At 28.8% G+C, this 24295-nt stretch overlaps 1 protein-coding gene across 1 annotated transcript; it reads left to right on the forward strand.

Annotated features, from left to right (window-relative positions):
• The first annotated feature begins 12543 nt into the window (after positions 1 to 12543).
• On the forward strand, positions 12544 to 15411 carry LOC123295798 (sugar transporter ERD6-like 14). Its single transcript, XM_044877256.1, has 2 exons — positions 12544 to 12635; positions 14038 to 15411. Exons 1-2 carry the CDS (start codon positions 12563 to 12565, stop codon positions 15360 to 15362), a joined length of 1398 nt encoding a protein of 465 aa, XP_044733191.1. The 5' UTR covers positions 12544 to 12562; the 3' UTR covers positions 15363 to 15411.
• Positions 15412 to 24295: the final 8884 nt, after the last annotated feature.

Below are 24295 nucleotides of genomic sequence, written 5' to 3' on the forward strand. Positions count from 1 at the left end.
AAGAGGGAAAAGCTTTCTTAATATTGTTTAGAATAGTCATTCTTCAATATGTTTATTATACTACTCTTAGCAATGAATTTTTTGCTTAATGCAACAATTATTCGCATGTTCGATAGTAGCTATTAAATTTTGAACAGATATTTGTTGTAAACAATTATTTTGTTTGCTGTGTTTAATGTAAGCAACACGAATTATATTCTAAAATTAACATCTTTGCATTTGCAGATTGAAACTAGTGGCCATAATAGGTAGAAATAAGCCAGAGATTTTCCCTACTGTTTAGTATACAATTAGTAATCGTGAGTCATCTTTATCAATCATACTCTTAAAATACCAAATATGGTACAAAGCGCAACGACGCGCTTTTCTATAACAAATGTCAAATATGGCTTATGTTGCGCATGACGATGAAATGTTAAACGACCTTAAATGGATGTCATTGATAACACTAATTCTAATTTAGTCCCCTAAGTGATCAGATTTGAAGTTAGAGCAAACGCTTACAAAATTAGGTATAGGTTTTACAGTTTTTGGGATATGGGAGAACATCAAACAGTGGAAATTGAAGACAATAATGTATATATGATACACTGTAAGTAGGTACCGCCGTTATTCTTTAGATTTAGATGGTGGCGACCGTGCGATGGTGAAAAGAGAAAGAGAGAGAGAAAGTCAAGTTAATAAAACTTTTTCAAGTGAAACTTATTTAATTTGATTTAGGTGGTGTTGATTTTTATGAAAAATATAATCTAAAGATGAATGAATATAATAGACAGTTATATAAAACATTATTTTATTATAAAAATATCTTACTTACATCATCATCATCACGTATGTAGTCATTCTTATATCTTTGTCTATTTGTACGTAAACGGCTTAAATGAATGCCAGTGATTTGAGCTTGAAGATTTGTGGTACTGGTAATTTATTTATTCAATAATAATAATAAAAATACAATAAATTGGCAGTACATAGTCGGTGTGGTACTGAAGTCGTGTGAGTGCGACCCTGTAGTCAACACGACTAACTTCCCAGAGGGGGAAAGAACATTAAAAAAAGTTCTTGTTAGCCTTTATAGATTATTCTCGGAACATGTATTGCAGCTTATGCTGGAACGATCATTATCTCCATAGATAAATGATGTGTTTTACCCATTTTTCTGATTCTGTTTATTCATTTTTTTCCAGTTTTTTTATTACCATTAAAAAACGGCTCAACTAATTCTGCTGAAACTCTTTCAGTTCTTAAATACGCAATTACGCGTCGAATAAGCCCAGTCACGTGTTAATGTCATAACTGATTCGCGAGATAATCGAGGCGAAAGAATCCGAACGAACATACGAACATACACACATACGTACACACCACACACACACAGACATCACATTTTAAAGGTTTGATTCGGATATTTCGGCCTTAAAACCGCGGAAATATGTTAAATTGGAGATTTCCAAAATCGGCCCCATTACAATAACTTCCTCTGGGAAGTTAATAAGAGTATCATTATTTATAATTTTCATAGAAATATGAAATTTTGAGTATTCTTCTTCATTATTGCTCATATATAAAAATATTTTGGGAAAACTATAATTTGAACTGCTGTTAAATATTTTATGCAGCTTATAATTTTTTTTTCTTAATATTTTAACCATTTTTAATTAAGAACAAATATAATTAAAAAGAAATTCAAATCAGCAATTTATGAAGCGAGTGAAAAACACAAAAGCATTTCTTCGACTACTAAGTCTATTTAAAAAAAATTATATGTACTAAAGCTCATAAATATTAAAAAGAATTCAAATTATACTTACTAAAAAATACAATAATTTAATCAAGAATTTTAATCCAATTTATTTTTTCAAAAAAAATTTCATTTATTCAACGTTATTGAACTTCATTATTCTTTAATTTTTGAATGTATAAAAAAAGAGATTCATTATACAGCTCTCAGACGTAGGCAATCATCTTTTCAAAAATTTTAATTCTGAGAAAAGAAAAGAAAGTGCCTTTTGCTCGATTTTTGAATCTTTAACTAACGTAAAGAAATTTTTGTAAATATTAACACAATATTTCGTTTTGAATAATCTTGAGATTGGTGAAGTGGTCGTTCCTATATGCTATGTAAATATATTTTGCACTTGTACCGCAGTGCAATAGTCTAATTTTTTTTTAACTTTGTTCATAATATTATTTACTCAAAACACGTATTATATTTAAATTAAGTTCATTTTCTGAATCAAGAAATACACTCTTTTTTTTTAAGATGAAAAAACAAATACATAATTTTCATATCTTTAAATATAAGGTGATCTAAGTATGTTCATAGAGGAAGGTACTAAGTATAGGTATATAGCCTTTGGTCAAAGAAAGGTTTTATTCTCTAAGAATTTGTGACTGTAAATTCGTAGAAAATGCGGTGAAAACGAAATCTGACGACAACATTAAATCATGCTCTTAGAACATTAGTTCTTATGTGTTGAAAGCCAATTATTTATTAAAAAGAAGAATTTAAAGTAAAAAATACATTCTTCCTATATAAAAGTTATAAGTCGAATTAAATTTTTTTCCTAGTATCACCTGAAAAAACTAAGTAGAACAAGTGAAAACAAACAATTGACTGAGTTAATTGTTGAAAAACCATGTATAGACAGTGTTGATGAAGCAATCGTTTGTTTTTTGACGTCACGTTAATAAAAAAAGATATCCACTTTTAAATAGCTACACACACACTGATATTCTCATATTAATGCATACTATAAAATTTGCACCTAATAAGCGCCCTCGTGGGTAAACAGTGAAGTTTACAAAAAAAATTTTCAAACAAAAGTTGTTTATTTTTTTATATAGAACATTTTTTACATTTAAACTTTTGTTCTATCTCTAACGGTTTACAAGATGGGTCCTACGGACCCAAGACCCAATTGACCCATATTGCTCATTTACGAACTTGACCTCAGTTTTTAGGTCCTGAGTACGCTATAAAAATTTCATCTTGATAACTCTTTTCGTTTTTGAGTTATCGTGTCCACAGACGGACGGACGGACGGACGGACGGACGGACGGACGGACAACCGGAAATGGACTAATTAGGTGATTCTATGAACACCTATACCAAAATTTTTTTCGTACCATGAATATTTTCAGGCGTTACAAACTTTGAACTAAACTTAATATACTATGTATATTTCATATATACATGGTATAATAAAAGCAATAATGAAAACAAATATTATGTGAACTATCAAATTGACAGATTTCATCTTTCAGATATTAAATGGAATTTATTATTTTCAAAATATAAAATTTTTTTAAAATTCTGAACGTATAAGCATAATTTAACGAAATTTTGTCCGCATCGAGCGATATGATTGACTCAGTTGATCGACCATTCGAATAAGTTGTTAGGTAATTCGATGATTGAAAATAAGAGATTTTGAAGTTAGTACAGTATTTAACTTAAAAATATTAAAAATATTTATCATTTTTCGCTTCTTTTGGGACGAAAAACTTATTGTGTACTGAGAGCCCATAACGAAGTAAAACTGTGTAATAATAATTTTCTTTCCTTCCTTACTTACTCAAGTTGGGTAATCAAGAAAGCTCGGCTTAAACCGTGAGCCAAGTTAGAGAAATCCTTTTAATTTTTAAGTTTCTTGACGAAGTTTTTGCTTGCCGTATATATTAAAAACAGCTCTTGCTCTCGACCCGTTGCGATAACCGCAATTCATTTTTCAACGCTTTGGTTATAATTATAAAATTCCGTCATTTGTTACGTAGGTACTTCACCGAATGATTTTTTTTCATTCGGTAAATTTTTTTCGGTAGGTAAATCACTCTATTTTCTTTTGAATTTATAGAAATTATTTTTACTTTTTAGTTCAGCTAGTTATAAAAGAGGGTTTTTTATTATTTTTTCTTAAACTATTATTTATTTTTTCCTGTTTAATTCAGCTAGCTTAAAAAGTCGGTTTTTTAATTTTTTTTACTAGTATTTGTTAATATTATGAAATGTTATCTGCGCTTCCACCGTAAAGATTTTTAGTTAATCGTTAATTCTGAAAATCCTGATCAAGATAATGACACGAACTAATTAAATTATTGTATTGTCAAATCAACGCTCAATGGAAAGAAGAAATATTATTTAGTAAAAACTTAAAGTGCCGAATTTAAGTTTGAAATATGAAGTGTTTAACTAAATTCAGTGAGACATGCTTGGAAAGTATTAATTTTACAGGAATGAAACAGTCAAATGTCTTTTATGATATCCCAATAAATCTCATAAAAGACATTTGATTGTTTTTCATTCCTGTAAAATTTGGAACTTTCTTTTTTTCAACACATGTTTCATGTTACTTGTGGAAACCTGATTTTGTTCATTTTCCATTTCACAATTTTTCAGATGTTTCGCAACTTTAATATGCTATTGCACATTATTTCAACTATCTATAACCAAATTTTCAGAGTTCCTAAAAATTTTGAGGTCAAGATAAATGTATGCTTGTACTAAGCCTAAAGATAAATTAATTCAATTTTTATTTAAATTTATCTTGAAATAAACTGTTTCATTTATTTAAAAAAAAATCATTTACATATGGTGCTTTATTTTTTTTTTACATTTTTTAAACGATTAGTAAGTGCAGAATAAATTGTGTAGGTATTATAAGCATGTGGACAAGAGCATTGTTTCATGCTGTAAATTTCTCTCTGTATAAACATAACTAGATTCATTTTTACATTTATTCAAATTATGCTACTTGTACGACCATCATTTCAACAGACGCGAACACAAAAGAGAACATTTTCGACCTTTTTTTTGAACTTATTATGTGTAAAAAAATATTTTAGAAAATGTTTGCTATAACGAACGTCGTATAACTTCCATTGTATTACAGATGCTGGCTTTGGAAAATGTTTATGCATCTTTGCTTTGAATTATAAGACTTACCGACACTTAGATATTAACTTTTCGACGTTCATTCAAGTTTATCATTTATTTAAAGAGGTGTGGTGCATAATATAAGATATATGTCGTTCATACTAGCCCGTCACTAATCAAAAATTGAACATGCTACGAAAGAAAAATTGCATATGGTTTTTGGTATGCTCTTTACCTGACTGAGCCAAAACTGATCTTCTAACGAAAAATTTTCTGCAAAAAAGTTGTAGATAGTAAAAAATAGATAAACATAACTTCAAATTTCATGAGAAAATCGCGAATAATAATTTTACGAGTACGAATGTCAGAGAACACGATGACTAAAAGACGAAAAGACATATCAAGCGGAAATTTTAGAGCATAATTAGGACGTAAAAAGTAAGTTTGCGTTCGTAAATGAGCAACATAGGTCAATTGGGTTTGTATGAACCGTCTTGTAAACCGTAAGAGATAGAACAAAACTTTAAAAGTAAAAAATGTTTTATAAAATTAAATATTAAACAACTTACGTTTGAATTATTTTTTCGTAAGCATCATAGTTTGAGCGTGAAGATGAAAATTAGGTGAGAAAGTTAGATTGTATGTTATTCAATTGTTAATAACTTTTGTTTGCCTCACCTGACGAAAAATCTGAGCACATATTCGTAAACAACGATCTAGAAACCTTTAGAAAACACTGCGTCTACGCATCCCGGTTTTACTTTCTACGAAGCCTCTAGCCCGCGTTAGGATTTTCAACTCTAATCAAAAATATCCAACTCCACAATCTATCTAGTGAAAACTAGAAAAGTATCGCCGGCAATTGTTATTGTAATTCGAAAACATACATCTGAATGCCTTGGGAAATCTGAAATTTATTAATGTTTTTGAGAAATATAAATGTTATTGGGAACAGCAATATTCTTTTCTAGAAACCACTCAAATAGACAAATATTTGTTTGAAAAGCACTATTTAAAATAATGGAAGTTTAGAAAATCAAAGTACATACCACTAAAGCTCATCATTCTGCATACATATATAATATGAATGAAAGCTGTAAAGCTATGTAAATATAAGATATTTTCACTTGTATATGAGATGGTGGTTAACTACTGTGTAGGACTGGTTGAGATGGCATGGTGGTTAAATCCCGAAGTATCTTCTTGGTATGTATTTTATCTTTTACAAGAAACTTACTTATGTTCATAATACTGGCTGTTTGCTACACCAACACCATTCTACTATTACTTTTAGATATAAGATACAGAGAGCTTTGGAAAAAATGGAATGAAAATTTCAAGAAACATTTCGGAACTAAGCAGTGATTTGATTATTAACAAGAGGTTTAAGAATGCTTTCAACAAAAATTATAATATAAATAAATTATAAAAAATTTACAACAACGTCATCAGCATTTATTAAAATTAGTTAATAGTTATTCATTACTATCACTAAAATTATTACACATTTAAATATTATGACATTACAATATTTTTGACAAATATTTTTCAATGATTAATACCTTACAAATCGATATTCGTAAACTAACGAAACTGCACAAAATGGACCGAAAATTTCTGAAGGTAATATTTTTTACTTACATCTTTAGTCTCGTGATGAGGAAATTACTCACAATTTCTAAAGGGCTTGACAAAAATATATTTAAAATAACTGTACATAGGTTGAAAAAATCTGAAAAATTCATTATTCGAAATAGATAAAATTATTTGAAGATAGAAAAATTATTTGAAGGTCTTAAATCGAGCGTAAGCAAAATGCTCATAACCACCTTTACGCTGATAATTTCATTTATCTGCTCCTCAATTACTTTCAGAGGCTGAGTGCACCTTCTTCATGCATTTACCATGCATTACACCAGCCCACCACAACTTAACCAGCCCATTCATTACACCAGCCCATCACAACCTAAGTAAATTAATTTTTGTTTTGAAGGCGGGAATCGAACCCGCTACCCTAGGCATACCGCGGACGGAATTGGATACGCCTTAACCAACTGAGCTACCAGGATTGATAATGGATATTACGGCATTCCTAGAATTAATTGTAGTTCCACTACCAATATTTTGTAAACCTCCATCACCATATACCTACATAATACTTTGCTTTTACATAAAATATAAGTGGAAAATGTTGAACCTTTTTACCTTTGTTGTTGCTATTTTCAGTGCATGTTTAATGTACATACAATTTAAGTTGATGTACTTGGATTTGTACCTAATTACAAACACGCGGAGAGACTATCTACAAATATAATGTAAAGAAAAAAATTTCTATGTATAAATGGGTGACATTTTATACAAATCTTGTTTTCTTTTTTACTTCTCTTTTGTCACCTCTATGTAGGCACAGATTATAACGTAGTAAGTAATTAAGAGATTAGATTTGGAGAATTTAAAAGTTTCCTAGATTCAAGTAACCAGCAATAAAAGTGAACTTACACACTATTTTACAAAATTCTCTCAAAAAAGTTACGTGAATGAAGTTGAACGATTTGACTATAGGGTAGCTTCCTTCTGAAAGGTTTTGGGAGCAAAATATTGCTAAAAAGGTCGATGAAGCTTAAGAATTTTTTACTATTTGCCTTCCTTTAAGTTAAGAATAAATAAAGAGGCGCAGCAAATAAAGGTATAATACCTAATTAGTTTAGTTGAGTTAACACCATTAGCTTAAAGTAGCGTTGAGCTTTATTTTACCAATTTCATAAATCATAATTTCCAATTATATATACGGAGGTTGAGTGGAGTTTATACGATTTTTTTTTAAATAAATATTTTAACCTACTTTTTTTGTTTTTATCTTTTTTAATTGACAGTTGAAGGTTGAATCTCTTAATTTTGATAATTTTCTTCATTTATAAAATTTAATTTTTTTCTCTATATTTTTCATGTGAGTTATTTTTTGCAAAAAAGACGTCGTTTATTTAATATTGGATTGCTTTTGGTTTGCTCTATTTAGTTTTTCATAATGAAACAAAATGCCCATCTGTCTTTTTTAAGTTTTATGCTAAATAGGGGGGAAAGAATCAACCTATATCGACGAGTTGAAGTTTCTATAGTATATTTCGATCTATCCTTTTGTGCCCATTGTTTTTAAGTTTTACCTCAGCTTAAAAAACAATGTAAACAAAATCCAAAGTATAAGTAAAATGAGGCTAGTACAAAAATCTCTTTTCTCGATTTTTGATGATAATTCAGACATTTTCAATTTCCAAAAAATGTAATAATGAAAGTTAATAAATTATATTATAAAAAAAAAATTATTATTAATTAATATGTGTCGGTATTTAATTCTGCTTGATGAAAATTTTATTAGATTATTTTTTCATTAATATGCTAATAATAATATAATGGATACATAATTATGTATTAATTATTAACAATATAATAGGATTAATTCCATCATACCTATGTATATACACTGATTGATATAATGAGTGACTCATTCGTTGTGTGTCAACGTTTCCAATTGGATTTTTCAATTAGGATTTTATCGCTATAATGTCACCAATTATCAATCAACGTCTTCGCAGCTGTTTTTTAACTTCCGAACTAAAAAAAAGAGTGTTATAAGTTTGACCGCTATGTGTGTGTGTGTGTCTGTCTGTGGCATCGTAGCGCCTAAACGGATGAACTGATTTTAATTTTTTTGTTTAGGTATATTAACAGATCTTCAAAATTCTTTAAGGAAAAAGGTAATTTAATGGGGAGTGTTCTTATATATGTTTCAAGTGCAAGTTCAGGGTTCCGTAAACGAAAAATTTGTCGGATGTTTTATAAATTTTGTAAATTTCACTTGGATTTACAAATTTTTGTGAGTCTAGCTATAAATAAATCATTTTTATCAAATTTATTTAATTTTAAATTAAATAGCAGTTTTTCTATGTAAGTATATTTAATACTAAATATTAATTTTTTTAAGAACATAGAAACTAAGTAATAAAAGTTGAAAATCATTATTAATTTTTGTCAAATAATTATTTTTAGAACTATATGTTCCTTATCGCACGTTATGATTTGTTTACTGGTTGGGAGGAAATACCAAAAAAAGTGCTACAATTTAAAACTATCCCAAAATCAGACCTGTAGGTTACCTAGAAAATATGCTAAATATTTTACCAGGATAGTTAGTATTTTATGTCAAATATTTATGTTTTTTCATTCAAAAAAATCAGTTGTGAATTATTAGCAGTTAAACCTACTAGAGATAATTTAAAGTAAGTACAATGAAATATTATGTTATGTCATTTTCAGGCCAAACATATTGTGGGTAATGTACGCACATATTGGGTTGACTAATAAATCAGAAGTATGCCTTTTTTTAAACTTATATTAAAATTAATACAGTAAAAACTAAAAGTAGCTCTAAAATTAAATTCTTTAAACAATAAAACAAGTATTTAACTTGTTGACAAACAATACAATTTTGATTCCTTGGAAACAAAAAATAACTAACATTGCTAAAATTATTCAGTCGGATTATTAGGAAATTGTGTCTAAAAATAAGATAGTCAGTCATGGGTACTATCGAAGTATATTCATAGCATTTTGCTGGCGCAAAACCATAAGATTTTAACCTACCAAATATTATTAGATTTTAACTTACCAAAAACTACTGATGTAAGTATTAATGTTGTTGTCGACAACGTGGGCTCTAATTAAAATCGCTAGTTAGAGAATCTTTTAGCTGGAAAACCCGAGAAAATCAAACATGGAACAAACTTATCGAATAGTAAAACGGCTTTGTTGAAAAATGTGGTGGCACATTTTTCACCAAGGTCATTATACTTAACAATTATTAAGTTATACACTTATATTACTTCAGTAATACAGGGTAATAAAATTGGAGATACGTTTTTAATTTGAAAAATATAAAACCTATACAGGGCTATTCATGTTATTCGACATGAAAGATTATGTAAACTGCTTGATTTTCAGAATTTTTTTTTTTCTGAGATAGACGCATGCTGATTATATACATACATGTATATTATTATATACATGTCCAAAAAAACGAAAAGCATCAAAAATTGGTGTTTTTAAAAATAAAAAAAGCGGCCTGTATATTATTTTATTTTCAGACTCTAGAGTTAAAATAAAACTTAGATTCATTTGGGTTTGCTTCACTTCACATTCACAGTTTTCCAAATTTATATTCTGAAAATGTAGTAGCAATTTAAACTAATAATAATTCATTCTCAATGCCTATATTCGTTTTTCAAACCAAATTCAACTTGGAATTTACTTTAATCGATTGAGTTTTCTGTCGCAATTGTGAATAATTGATTACGTATACAAGTTGTCCCAAAATTATGATTAAATACGTTCTCGTTGAAAACGCACTATACTGGGTGGTACGAAATTTTTGCACGGGTCATCATGTTTTTATTTATTAAAATTATACTTTCGTGGGTAGTGTTTATTTAATATGTGATCATATTTATTTAATATCTGATTCTGTTAGCCGGTTGGTGTACTGTAATTTATATCTCAAATTGCTACACTCATTTACAACATAATATATTGTGTGAAAAGTTTTAACGAGTATCTATCTATCTAAAAACTTTTCACTGGAATAAACCCTTAATTAAAATTTAGTTATTATTTATGACAAAAAAAAATAAACTTTTGTTTACAAATATTTAACTTTTTATGGTGGTATCATAATATACACACGTAAAGATAAGAGGTATAAGCATCGTTGTCGGTACCTACGTAGTATTTAATAAAAATAATACCTACCTACAGCATAAAGTGGTGAAAAATATTTTAAGCCAAAGGTAAAATAAAACTACAGTAGAGTGATTTTATCATGAGGTAGAATCAAAATTTACACTTATGTGTATTTAAAATCAATGAAAAAAAATATCATTGTCTCTGTTTATAACACTATTATCCATCAACATTATGTATTAAATATTAAGCAACAAATATTGTTCATTCACGGTCCAATCCAGGAGAGGTGCGGCCCGGACAACCGCCAAAAAACTCAAAACTCAAAACTTAGATCGAATTCGATGCCGGCATAAGAAGTGTTCCCTTGAAACTAATATTTTTCGTTTGAAGAATTTTCCTCGATTAAATTTATTTATCGAGTTTCAAGCATATGTCCATTTAAAACACCCCGATATGTTATGTAAAGGGCAGCAAATATTATTTTTGCCCGAAGCAGCAAAATAGCTAAATCAGAATCTGTGTTCAGTTATCATCAATATCTGCTGAGAAACGCAAAATATTTCAAGGTAGATCTATTTGAATCTAGGTACTATAATATCATACCCTACTGTCGTCTACCTTTTGTTTTTCTTTCTGTTAGAGACTAATTTCGAATATATTTTAACTGAAATAGCATAAAGTTTTTCTACGACTATAATTAATCAAGTATAAAAAGAGATATATGCCTGCATAACTAAATGTTACAACAGTACATCAAGTATTGGTCAATATTTTGCGGCTCTTGGATCTGAAATAGCAAAATTTTCGATACCGTTACATATAAAGAAGTACCGAAGGAGAGTATCCCAATTAAATGTGCCTAATTAAACATCTAATACAATCAAAGCATAAAGAGACTTCATAAAATTGTATTTATCAGAATAGAAAGAATAGCTTTCTATCAGAGAATTAACGAACAATAATATTATATTTATTCAATAAATATCTAAAATTCCAAACAAATTCTCTTCCATGTAACTTATTTGCATAAATTCTTTTGAATTTTAAAGAAATTACTAAAAACAAAAAGAAGAAAGAAATGAAATAATAAAAAATTTACATTACAGGGAGTATTAAACAAAAAAAATTTATTATCTGTGCTAAGGTAATAATTATCTAGCTATGGGCATAGTGTTAGAAAATTCTAAATTTCTTATTAAGGATATTATAATAAAATTATCTTCAAAAGTTGAAGGGGATTGGCAGTCTCTAACTGTAGATAAACTTAATTAAAGTTCGGATCATTAACAAAGGAAGAGCTTTGGAGAGGTTATGCTTTTTAATGTGCTTTTTATAGAAAAAAAACTAACTGTCGGAAAATTTCAAAAAAGTAACTGATGTATGTATTGCTTCATTAATATTTTATTATAATTTTATTACATTTGAACAATAAAAAATGATAATAAACGCGATTGTTAATTTGTAATTTGATTAGATAAACATTAAGTTTTAGTAATTAAAAAAATCATTAGTATAATTATATTCAATGCCCGATGTTTCTTTCAAAAAATGATCCCAAATCTGTACGTCTTCAGAAGTAGAAGCGTAGCATCGAATAGAAACTGGCCATATCACTTACGAATGCGTGCAATATTTTTACATGATATTTTAAGAGTCTGCTACGAAATATTATGTTCATTTTTTAAGTGACAGTAAAAATTACTTCGCGATCAATAATTTATTCTTGAAGATCAAAAAAATTTTCATAAAAAGGAGAACTCGGTAAGAATTGAATTTGCACTTCAACCTATTCGTATAAAGAATTGAATACCTGATTTTTCAACGGGTTTTCTATCGTACTTTACATAGAACATTTTAAAACAATAAACCAATAAATGGCCAAATTAAATTTCGTGCTCAAACGTGTAAAGTTTTGCGATGCGGAAACATTTTACAAAGACATGACTTTGTAAAATGACTCTATATTCATCCAAATTACACTGTTTCAATGTAAAATACTCACATCAATATTTGTGTTTATTTGCAGGTAAATTAAACTAATATACATTTTGTAAATAATTTTTGTTATATTGTCACTTTAAAGTTAAGTGGAAAAATTACACATTTACGGGAAATGTAAGTGCCTTTCGTGGATTGCATCTTTCCATTCAAATACCGAAAAAGTAAATTTAAGTTCGTAATTGATATGAGATAAAGGGTACCTACTTTTAAAGTGAACTTTAATCGTTTTACGAAGACCAAAATATTTTGGAAACAGTATTGGGGAAATTGAATAGATATTAAACATTTGATTTCTGCAAAATCTGAGCATATAAAAAGTTCACAACATAATTTATTTTACAAAGATCAGTTTTGTACTTAAGGATGTATGAGCATGAAAAATATTTGATTTAAAGGCTCAAGATTTTGCAAAAAATCATTGAAAATCGATATAAAATACAGTGGCTTCATGGAAAAATCTAAAAGAACGTATTTTGAAAGTTTTTGATAATTTTCACTTGGAATAAATGAAATTAGATTAAAAAAACTTTTGAATAGAATAGTAAATGACATATAAGGTACGAGCAGGGTAAGTTTAGGGTTGAAATTATTTTTATCTTATTTTCAACTTTGGTGATTAATTTTGTTATATCTGCATAAATGTAGACGAAAAATAAGAATAAAATTTTTCGATATCTGATTTTCGAAATATCGAAAGCTGAATAATTAAGTAAATTAAATTATTAAATTTTTGAATTTTTTAAAATTACGCCAGGTATTGAAAAATTTTATTCTGACTTATCGTCTTATATCGTCAAGTTAAAACATAATTCTCCATCAAAATTGAAAATTACCGTGTTCATACATCTTTAAAAATTTTCCTGTACCTTATTTCAGGGTGAATGTGTATTTTTATTATCAAGTGTCTATGACGTAAATCGCTATAAATCGCCCGTAGAACATTGTTTGAAACTATATTTGAGGTATAAATATAAAAGCATTAAAGAAATATAAATATTATCGAAGATAATAAATGAGAACTCTCGGATATTTCTAAATAAATTTCGATTTTTGCCCTAATTTCCTAGATCAGTTTTTTGTATTTTATAAATACGTATTTCGACAACCAAGTAGTCATCATCAGTAAGAATTAGCTAGTCGTGATTACTCTTATTAGCAAAAGGTGGCGGACTGCACCAAATTAGCAAAGAGTAACATTCATAATAAGGGTAATCACGACTAGCTAATTCTTACTGATGATAACTACTTGGTAGTCGAAATACGTATTTGTAAAATACAAAAAACTGATCTAGGAAATTAAGGCAAAAATCGAAATTTAATTAAAGAATTAGTCAAATTTAAAGATAAAATAATAATTTTTTCATCAGTTTTTTAATTTCCCATTACACTAGTAATACACAGTAAGAATTAATTAAAACTATTTTTAGGATGTTTATGTTATTTTTTAAATGGATATCAATGGGGATATCTTAGTCCTGCTCTGGTCAAATTAAGTGAAAATGGATATTATCAAATCCCACCGCTTTCATCAAACGCTCAATCTTGGATGGTTACATGGCTTACTATAGGATTTTGTCCTGGTGCTTTTTGTGCTTCATATTCAAATGATTTAGTTGGCAGAAAATATTCCTTAATATTGATGTTTATAACAAGTTTAATGGCACATTTGTGCATATATTTTGCTGCAGATATTAAATTGTTTTATTTATCACAATTTTTACGCGGTTTTAATAGTGGTTGGCTTTTTGTGACTTTTCCAAATTATGTGAGTGAAATAGCCACATCAAAACTTCGTGGCTCATTTTCAGCCATGGGTATGGCATTCATGACTATTGGTAGTCGGTGTGTTGCAGGCACAATTCAAGCAGTTACATCTATTGAAACTACAGCTCTAATTGGAATTATAATTGCATTAACCATACTACCATTCTTGTTCTGCATTAGCGAATCTCCATATTATTGTTTGATGAAGAATAACGATAGCAGAGGTGAGGATATTTTAAAAAAACTTCGTAATACCCAAAACGTAGAAAAAGAATTCCAGGAAATGAAATCAATGTTTATTAGAAATCTTCAAATTAAAGAATCCAGTTCATGGATTAAACTATTTTCAACACCAGTCAACTTTAAAGTGACACTTGTGACCACTGGAGTTTTAACAATATTTGAACTAAGTGGAGATTTAGTAATGAGTAATTATGTACACACAATTTTGAAAAATACTGGATTGAATGTATCATTATTAACTATTTCGATAGGTTTGAGCGCAACGCATTTAATACCAAACATTCTTGGAGCTTTTATTATAGAGTGTTGGGGTAGAAAACCATTATTTATTTTACTATGTGCTCTATCAGCTACTGGACATTATATTACCGCATTGTCTATGTTTTTAATGGATAATACGGATGCAAACAAATCAAAATTATTAGGTATTTTTGTAGTTATTGGGGTGATGTTTTTTGAATTAGCTGTAGGGTTTGGCTTTATACACATATCATTCACTTTGGGAGCGGAATTGTATCCTACGAATATCAAATCAAAAGGTGTATCACTCTTAAAAATTCTTATGTCTGTTGAAGGAGTTTTAGCTGTGCAAATTTTTGAATTATTGACAAATATTAATCCATTTATTCCATTCTGTTGTATGGCTGTGGCTAGTTCAATTGGTATAGTTTTTGGCATTGTTTTTGTACCTGAAACTAAAAGTAAATCATTAGCTAGAATACAAGAAGATTTAAATGTTACATAATTCTTCTGCTTAAAGTTAAACCTCCATATTCTGGTTTTAAAAATTGAAAACTAGAAAAAATTGAAAACTAATTGTAAACATTATTATACAAATTAAATATTATTTTTATTATGATTATGTTAAGGTATTTCCAGCATGGTATTTGCAGTTTCTATGTTAAAGCAATGGTACAATTTTTTTTTCGACAGAATTTAACGAAAAATTAAATTTAAGAATTTAATAATGCTTACTATTAATTCCCAAAGTTTCAGAAATTTTGACCGTTTAAAATGGGAAATAATTATGCCAACGTCCCAATTTCGATCAATTTACTTCAAAATTAATATCTCGAAAGTGAAAATTAATTTCTAATTTTTTTTTTTAGAATTTTATTGTATAAACATTTTTTTCTACTTTTTCTTCAATATATAATAATATCATAAAAAATAGTTGGAGAGACCGGACATTTTACATGCTTTAAATGGGACATGACCCTCAAAATCGCGAACTTTGTCTTTAAATATCTCGCGATCTAAACGGTCAAAAATTATGAAATTTTAAGAATTCATAAATAAAGCTATTATAAACCCGAGAAAAAAAATTCGGCCAAATCTGTCGAAAAGTGATTTCATGCTGGTACTACCTTAAATGTTATTATGTTATTGTTGACGATAAATAAATGTTCTAGCGCTCGTACACCATTGATTATTAAATTTATTATTTTTATGTCTTCTTTATTAAACTCTTGTATACAATTTTTATTTACCGTCTAAGTCTCTTGATTATAATTAACGTTTTTTTTTTTGTGATACAAATGGTGTAAGCATATATAGACAAATAACTTGTCGAGTTAATCTTAATTAAAGAGAATTGAAAAAAATACACTTGTGCCGGACGTCGAACGCGGACCTCTTGTATTCAAGTCAAGCGCCTTAGCCAATTTGGCTTAGACTATTATCTTAATTATTTCTTTTTACTCCTGAACTGTTGAGTTTTACACAACATGTACACAACAAAAAGAGTATACCTAATAGGCGTTGTCCTGATGTCATTAAAATTTGAATTATATAAGCAATTAAATAACTTTTTCTATCTTACTCTTGCAAAACAATTTTTTATATATAGTCTCTATGGCAATTGCAGGGTATGACGTGCCCAAGTGTTACTTTCCTTTCTTTCTATTTATAATTTAAATCCTTCATATTTTCGTAGTTATTGATGTTATCCAAAAATTGATTTCACACTATGTTATGGCTCTATAACAACGTCTTTTGAAGCAGTAAAAAAGTTTTAGGGCAAACGCCCATTATATCTGTAGTACCTCCTGAGTACCTACTCTATGGTATACGTCTTTTGGATGTTATAAGTTGAAGAAGAATATACATATATATTTTGTTAATAGAAAGGTCTCATTTCATCATCAATTTTTCAACCAAAACAAACTATTAATATATTTCACATTCTGATTGTGTTATACAATACATATTGACGGTGATCTCACCACAAAATTTAAATATATATAAAATAAATTTATAGGCTCTTGTCAATGTTATATTTAAGGTAGTGTACTATACCTTAGAGATATCGGTATCAAAAAAATAGCTAGGCAAAGTTTACTTACTTGAAGGAAGGCAACCGAGATAATTATTTAAGCAGAGAGAGAATTATGTGCTTCTGATAAAGGTGCAAAATATAAATTTAGTGTGAATAGTAAAAAATTTGGCTTTTACTGTTGTCTTTCGTGTTTTAAGGCGGAGTCTACCTCACGGCTTATTAATAGATATTTTGTGGTGCCCACAAATTTCAGTTTTAAACGTAAGATAAAAATGTCGAAGAGGTGAAGTTTTTATAATATACACCGTCATATACCTTGAATCAAACCAACTTACTGCACCATTACTCAATTAGTTCGTAGAACAACCCACAAACGTAAATTTAGATTCAAGGTACAATACTTTTCCAATATATAAAATAAAATATATAAATTATTATTAGTCCTTTGATTTATTATATTATATTTATATACCATGGCATGGCCTTAATATTATTATATTCCAATTAACTATCAAAAGAGTATTTTACCGCAAAATCACTTCAATCGAAATTGATAAATAATTTATTTGTATTTAAATTTTCAAATATAAATTTAATTTACCGTGTAGTTTGTTTTATTTAAATAGTAGAGTAAAGTGCCACAAGTGTGCGTTGATTTTGTTTTCCTCTGTTTCCAGCCCGATCCCTTCCGTAAGAATTCGCATAGCAAGAGTGCGCGTGCACTCTTCTGAATCCTGTTCTTACTCAAAAGAGTTTTTTAACGGTATAAAATATTTCTTTTACTATTTACTTCATTAATTTTAAGGTGAATGTAAACCTACAGTATTGAAAAATAGTTTTGGTTTATTGCACGGTACATACATATAAACCAAATGCATGCTTTGTAGTCAAGTAATGAGTTATTTTTGGCTTTACAATACCACGCAACTACAAAAATGTATAATATATTGTGTGCAAGTGATGCTTATAAATTTGATAATATAGATATCGCTCTTCAATCATCAATACTCTTACTATAGTCGTCTTTGTTCATCACATGATGGACCTTAGGTGAACTCACAATTAAATTACAATTTTGTTTTTAGATCATCGGCAACCTTATATTTTGATGGTATTATTATTTTATATTATGGTATATTTATTTTAGATAGTTTTTTATCACACTCTCTAAATTTTTTGATATAGAAATATCCAATTGAAAAGGATAACCAATATGATTCATCATTTTTTCAGTCAACTTTGAACGATAAAATAATAATAAAAAGCCCGGTGACCTAGGATTTTGGAAACTTTCAAAAAATGTATTCATAAAGTTTTATTGAAATTAATGGGTCGCTACCAAGATATATCATTTCGTTTACCTTCTTCAACCAGTTTTGTAATGAGTCTATTGTCAAAGATTGAATTTAGTGCAGCTTGTGCACTGAATTGTTTCAAGATAAATACACATCCTACATCGGAATTGGAATCTACAAGAGTGATTTATGTGTGTGAATAAGCTTGCACACTTTTGAGTTTCCATGCGTACTCATTGGTACTATCATGCGCGTTCGCATGATAGTCCCAATAAGGCTCATAATTAAGAAGAGAATAACTTAATTTTTCTCATAGAATATAAAAGTTGGTTTGTTGATCAGTATATTAAACTGTTTTTGATATCATTGTATGTCTTTTTATTAGATTAATGCCATTATATTCCTTAACCGCGCAGACTTAAGCACCTTACCCTACCAATGGTTGCAGCTATCTTATTTTACATTTTAATGAGGGATCATTCATAAAATTTTTAATTTAGTCTTAATTGATTGGATATTTATCAAATATAGTAACCGTGAGTTATTATTATAGAACGTGATTCTTTTTCTATGTTATTTGTACAGGTAATTGATAAATGGAAGTTTGATAATAAAGAAAAATAAATTTTAAGTTTTGTTTTGTGTGTCGAATTTATAGAAAGCGAGTTTTTCGCTTTTCATATTTGTTGACAATTTTTATGAAAGAAAGTCGTTCATTTCGGCTTTAATTTTGCTTCTCTGGATAAAGTTGAGAAATGGAGCTATTTGTTTGAACGTATTGTGGTGGCAGTGGCTTTTTATTAACAAATGCTCCAGGCAAAAAAAATGTTGACTTCCATAACTTCGTCGTACATGTCACCATTAAAAACTCATTTTTCTTATCTTCTTCAGTTTTCCAAATGGTTGACGAAAATAATAATCGAAATTTCCCTTCCTTAGACTCATAAGTGTATTTAATTGGAGTAATAAAATTTCATTTTAGATTTCACTTAGCAAAAACAGAAATAAGCTAGTCTTGGTGTTCGTCATAAATAAGAGAGTTATCACTTGCAAACCTTTATTATGGCTCTTGTAGCCCATTATTCTTTTTGTAAGAATCGTTTACTATATTAATATTTTTAACTATTTCTAGAAATTATTAATTTGATTTTCTGTTCTTAAAACATATAATATATAATAACAATGGTATTTTATCGTTAACGCGTTTCTAGCAAATTTTCTTAAACTAGTTTTAATAAAATATAAAAAGATATTATTATCACTAAATAAAGAATGTTTCGTTGGTACAGTTTATTACACTATGCTACTAGCTTGTCTTATGTGTTGTTATCATTGCCACTGTTTAGTTTGAAAGAATAAGTAACCAGCAGAGAATTCTCACAATTAGCAATAAAAAGTTCGAACGTTGACGTTAATCTTTTAAGAATATACAGACGTTGTTTAAAACATAACAGGAACGTACTACATTTTTGTACCAAAAATGGTTTACCAGTTTGTAACTACAAAAAAATCTTAATCTTGAATGTCTAAAATATTCGATGGTTTTGCTTGGCATATGTTTTATTCAGAAATTAATTATTTTCTTTTTTTCAGGTAAGTGTTCATTTTACACAGTAGTTGTGGAATGGAAAAATTCCGTAAGTGATAATTTACTGTTAAATTTTTGGATTAGAGAGATGCAATATCATACAATAGACTGGTCAATCTACATTTTTCAAGCCAAAGTCAAGATACAGCAAACCAGTCCATGTAAATGTCGTAAATTTTCCGTAGAATTCAATGCACTATTTTTTTACACTTTTAAAGTACGGGATGACATTCAAAATGGCTGCCAAAGTTTATCGAAAACAGTTTTTTTAGGTTTTTCAAAAAAATAAGCTTTGTATCAAAAAAAGTTTCGACCAAAAATCTTTATTTCGGATCGATCTAGCCCAGTTAGATGTCAAAAAATTATCAAATAAAAAATTTATTGAAAAAACTGTAAGAAATAGAATTTTTTTGAAACGCCCATATCTCCTTGAAAAAAATATATTTTTAAACGACCCTTAGTGAAAAGTTAGTCTTTAATATGCCCAAGAAGTGCGTTTTTGCAAATTTGAAAAATATTGAAAATTTTGGGCAAAAACCGCTTTTCTTTAAATTCCAATAGCTCATATACGCGTGCTTTATTATAAACGTTTCTGTGCTTAAAATTTTCTTTAATAGTTGCCTGAATATGTGCGGATATTTCTTATTATTATTTCGGTATTAATTAGAGCTCTATGCGAGGGCAGCGAGCTAGACCGAAGTCCACTTTTTCCAGAGCTATAAGTTTTCACTGCCGTTGACAGTCCACATGACTGACTAACTCTATTATCTCTTACTAGTTATGGGTCAAAATGAGCTTTTGTGATCTTGAACCCAACATTTTTTGTTGGAAGCACTTTGCTTGATAAAATATTTTTTTCGAGAGACAGTTTAGACTCAAAACTTTTGAGCATATATAACAAGTTGAAAAAACTCTTTATAGTTTGCCTTTTGCAGCATAATTTCACAACAAAATTGTAAGTTAATGCTCAGGTAATTAAATATCATTAGTATGTACCATTAATATGTAATAATAAGTACCATTATAGCTTTAACGGGTTTTCATTTAAAAATAATTAAATAAAGTGAATAAAAAATTAAGTTAATTTAAATTATACACATATATATTTTAGCTCTCTGTAATTGCACCTATTACAACGTTAACATTAGAAACATTTCAAAAAAGTAACTTCGTTTTTAATTTATTTACTTTGTTTGTTTATATACGAAAAAGCTTGAGTGATATGAAAATTTAAAAGCATTTTATCATGGAATATAAAAAAAATAATATTTTTTACCTCTCTTGTTTAGTTCTTTTATTTACATGAAAAATGGAATTATGAATTCAAGATTATTCAACCATCAGAATGTTACTCCATCAGAAAGCTAAACATTTTAATTTAAAAGATAACACTAATTAGATTAACAAAAATTAATGTAAAAAACCCTGCCAATTATATAACCAGTCAGCACTCCCGTTATGAGCAATTTGTTCATGCTAGATTTAAAACATAAATAGCTTTTATTAATTTTTCAAATGGTGTATATGTGGTTGCACTTTTTCTGTCTTACTGTTATTAAAATTTCATCAATTTTCGAATTATAATTTTTTCAACGTATCTACAGTTTTTTTCAATATATTTTTTTCTAAAGAAATATTACCTGCGTAAATTTTCGGACCTATTCGTGTATTCATGGGTTTGTACGGTATAAATTCTTGAAATTTATATGTCCTAATATGCAGTTGTGTAATAATTTTAGTAATAATAATCGTTATTATAATTATTATTTGAATGAAAGTATTCTTAATGGTACATGGACTTATAAATATATTTATTTTCTATATAAAATCGTCATTTTTAATATGCAAAGCATTAAATAATGGTAAAAATAATAATGGGGCTTGATCTCCATTTCTCTGACATGTACGCCTATAACAGAGACCATACATATCATTATTGGTTAATCTTTATTTATTAAACTACATCCATATATACATTTACATTTATGATGTGAGTGGAGTCGGTTACTTTGTTCTTATCCAAGCGACGATAAATGCTCTGACTGCCGCTGCCTGGATTCGAACCTGCAACCTAAGTCTAAGTAGACAAACGATTAAAGTCTGTCGCTTTAGATCGCTCGGCCACTTAGGCTCTTAAAGCGAAGCATTAGTTCTTCAATAAATACTCACAGTACAATTAATGAATATGATTATTATTATTTTGATTTTTCTATTAAAATTATTATTCAAATTCGTACTTAGTAAATTAAAGAATATTTAACGAGCGAAATGTTTCACACATATGCAGAGAGCCTGAGCAAATCTCTCATTGCGGAACTAATGATTACGGGATAACAACTGCTACCGCATCAAGTACTATGTCAAGACCCCGCACTACATAATTTAACCATTTGCAAAATTTAATTCAATTTAATTCGGTTAAATTCATGTCTTCAATAGTTTGGTTTTTCGAACGATCGTCTCTAGGTCTATAAAAATCATCATTTTCAAAGTATAAACTATAAAGTAACAAGTAACTGCAGGTTACATAAATAAAATCATATACATTACTCTACATATGTAGATAGATACCTACAAAATAAATCTACTACCCAAAAGCTTGTTCTGAATATGTTAAGTTGTCTAGGTATAATATAAACCAATTTCAAATATACCTAATTTACAAGAAAGTAATACGATGTATGTGCATAATGAAAATAAATGGTGTTTTTTTATAAAGATATAACTTTGAATCAAAGTTAAACTCAAAGACAACTCAATTAGCTCAGTTGATTAAAGCGTAGCCAAATCCGTACGCGGCATGCGTACGGATTGGGTTAAATTCGCGACGTTACAGTAAAAATTAATTTAACTAACAGTTGTAATGGGCTGGTGTAGTGAATGATGCATGAAGGAGATGTGCTAAGCCCAATATAATTGAGAAGCTGATAATCCACGGATTATCATCGGAACAATGGTGTAACAATATATTCTAAACTAATCTTGGACTGAGGGGCACAAACTTATGTGCGTTCCAAAAGGAAGTAGTTCAGGCCAACTACCACCCACCTGGACGTAGACTTTCCATAGATTTTTTTGGCTTTTAATAAGTGTTTATATTAAAATTCAATTAAACTGATGAACTTTCTAAATTATCTTGTGGTTGCCAAGAATGAAAGTTAAAGTGTGTATGATGCGAAAACGATACAAAATGCTATAGAGTTTCTAATGCGAGTCAAGCTTAGTGGCTGCAATGAGTAAATCGAAAATGTGGATGCAAAAATTATACAAATGACTGTTTCTTGCAAGGGTTTCTGGTAAGTTGAGGTTTAACAGTTGGTCGATGATTTGTGCTTAAATTGTTCTGTTATTTCATCATAAATAGACCTACGCCATAACTTCCAAAATGTAAAAATTGTACCTTTTATGCTGTCTCATATCTATGAATTATTTTTTGTGAGAATATGCTAAGTGTGTTCACATGTAACCACTTTGAATCTAATCTAATATTAGATTCTATGTGGTTATATGTGTACACACTTAGCATATTCTCACAAAAAATAATTCATACGACTAATCGTTATATCGTAGGTACAGTGCAACCTTAATATAACGAACCTCAATATAACGAATTCCTCGATTTAACAAATTTTTCGCAATCCCCTTGAATTGTCCATAAGAGTCAATATAAAATATACCTCTACATTACGAATATTTTTTGCGTACAACCTCTTAATAACGAATTTTCAACTACATAAAAAATTTAAATACCTCTAAATAACGAAATTCGTCAATTCAAAACCTTTATATAACGTATAAAGTCCCACCAATATATGACAGTTAGTATACTCCATAGTATGTAATTCATGTCGCGAGAGGTTCCGACACTTTTTTCCTCTTTATAACGAATTTTAGACCAACTTAACCTCAATATAACAAACCTCAGTTTAACGAATTACTTGATATAACGAATATTTACTGGTTCCCTTCAGATTCGTTATATCGAGGTTGCACTGTATAAGCCAGCCTCCTTCGAGAAAAAGCTATTTATACTAATATTTGCACAAGCACATTATCTTTCCATTTGGCAACCTGACGTTCTATAATTTCAATTGAATGAATCATGTTGCTCACATCTTTTTCCCGAATAACACTTTTTGTCAACATATTTCAGCAGAGTTGCTTTGAAAATTAAGTGCATAAAAATATACAATATAAGAAAACTTTGATGTCGTCGGGTATCTCGAACGGGTACAAAAATTGTCTTGACACCAAAACTATCTAAATGATCATCATGTACATACATACAAAATTTACGTACTACTTAATATTCCCACAAAGCAACTGTAATGAATCTAAAGTGCGATGCGGTTTCAACTACTGAAAGTTTACATCTTGAAGTGAACCAGCATACCATACACAACATACCAACATGACATACCAAACCAATTTGATTATATCATTTTATATTTTGGTATACATACATTCATACTTTATATTATGTAAAACTTATATTACTACAGAAAATTATTAACTAA

Source organism: Chrysoperla carnea, chromosome 3 (assembly GCF_905475395.1).
Source record: "Chrysoperla carnea chromosome 3, inChrCarn1.1, whole genome shotgun sequence".
NCBI classification, from domain to species: Eukaryota; Metazoa; Arthropoda; class Insecta; order Neuroptera; family Chrysopidae; genus Chrysoperla; species Chrysoperla carnea.

What these genes read in the sequence shown, in the direction of transcription:
- LOC123295798 (XM_044877256.1), top strand. Translation starts at nt 12,563, where the DNA reads ATGACTCTATATTCATCCAAATTACACTGTTTCAATGTAAAATACTCA. An exon ending in ATATTTGTGTTTATTTGCAG is followed by an intron (nt 12,636 to 14,037) that starts GTAAATTAAACT and finishes AACTATTTTTAG; the next exon opens with GATGTTTATGTTATTTTTTA.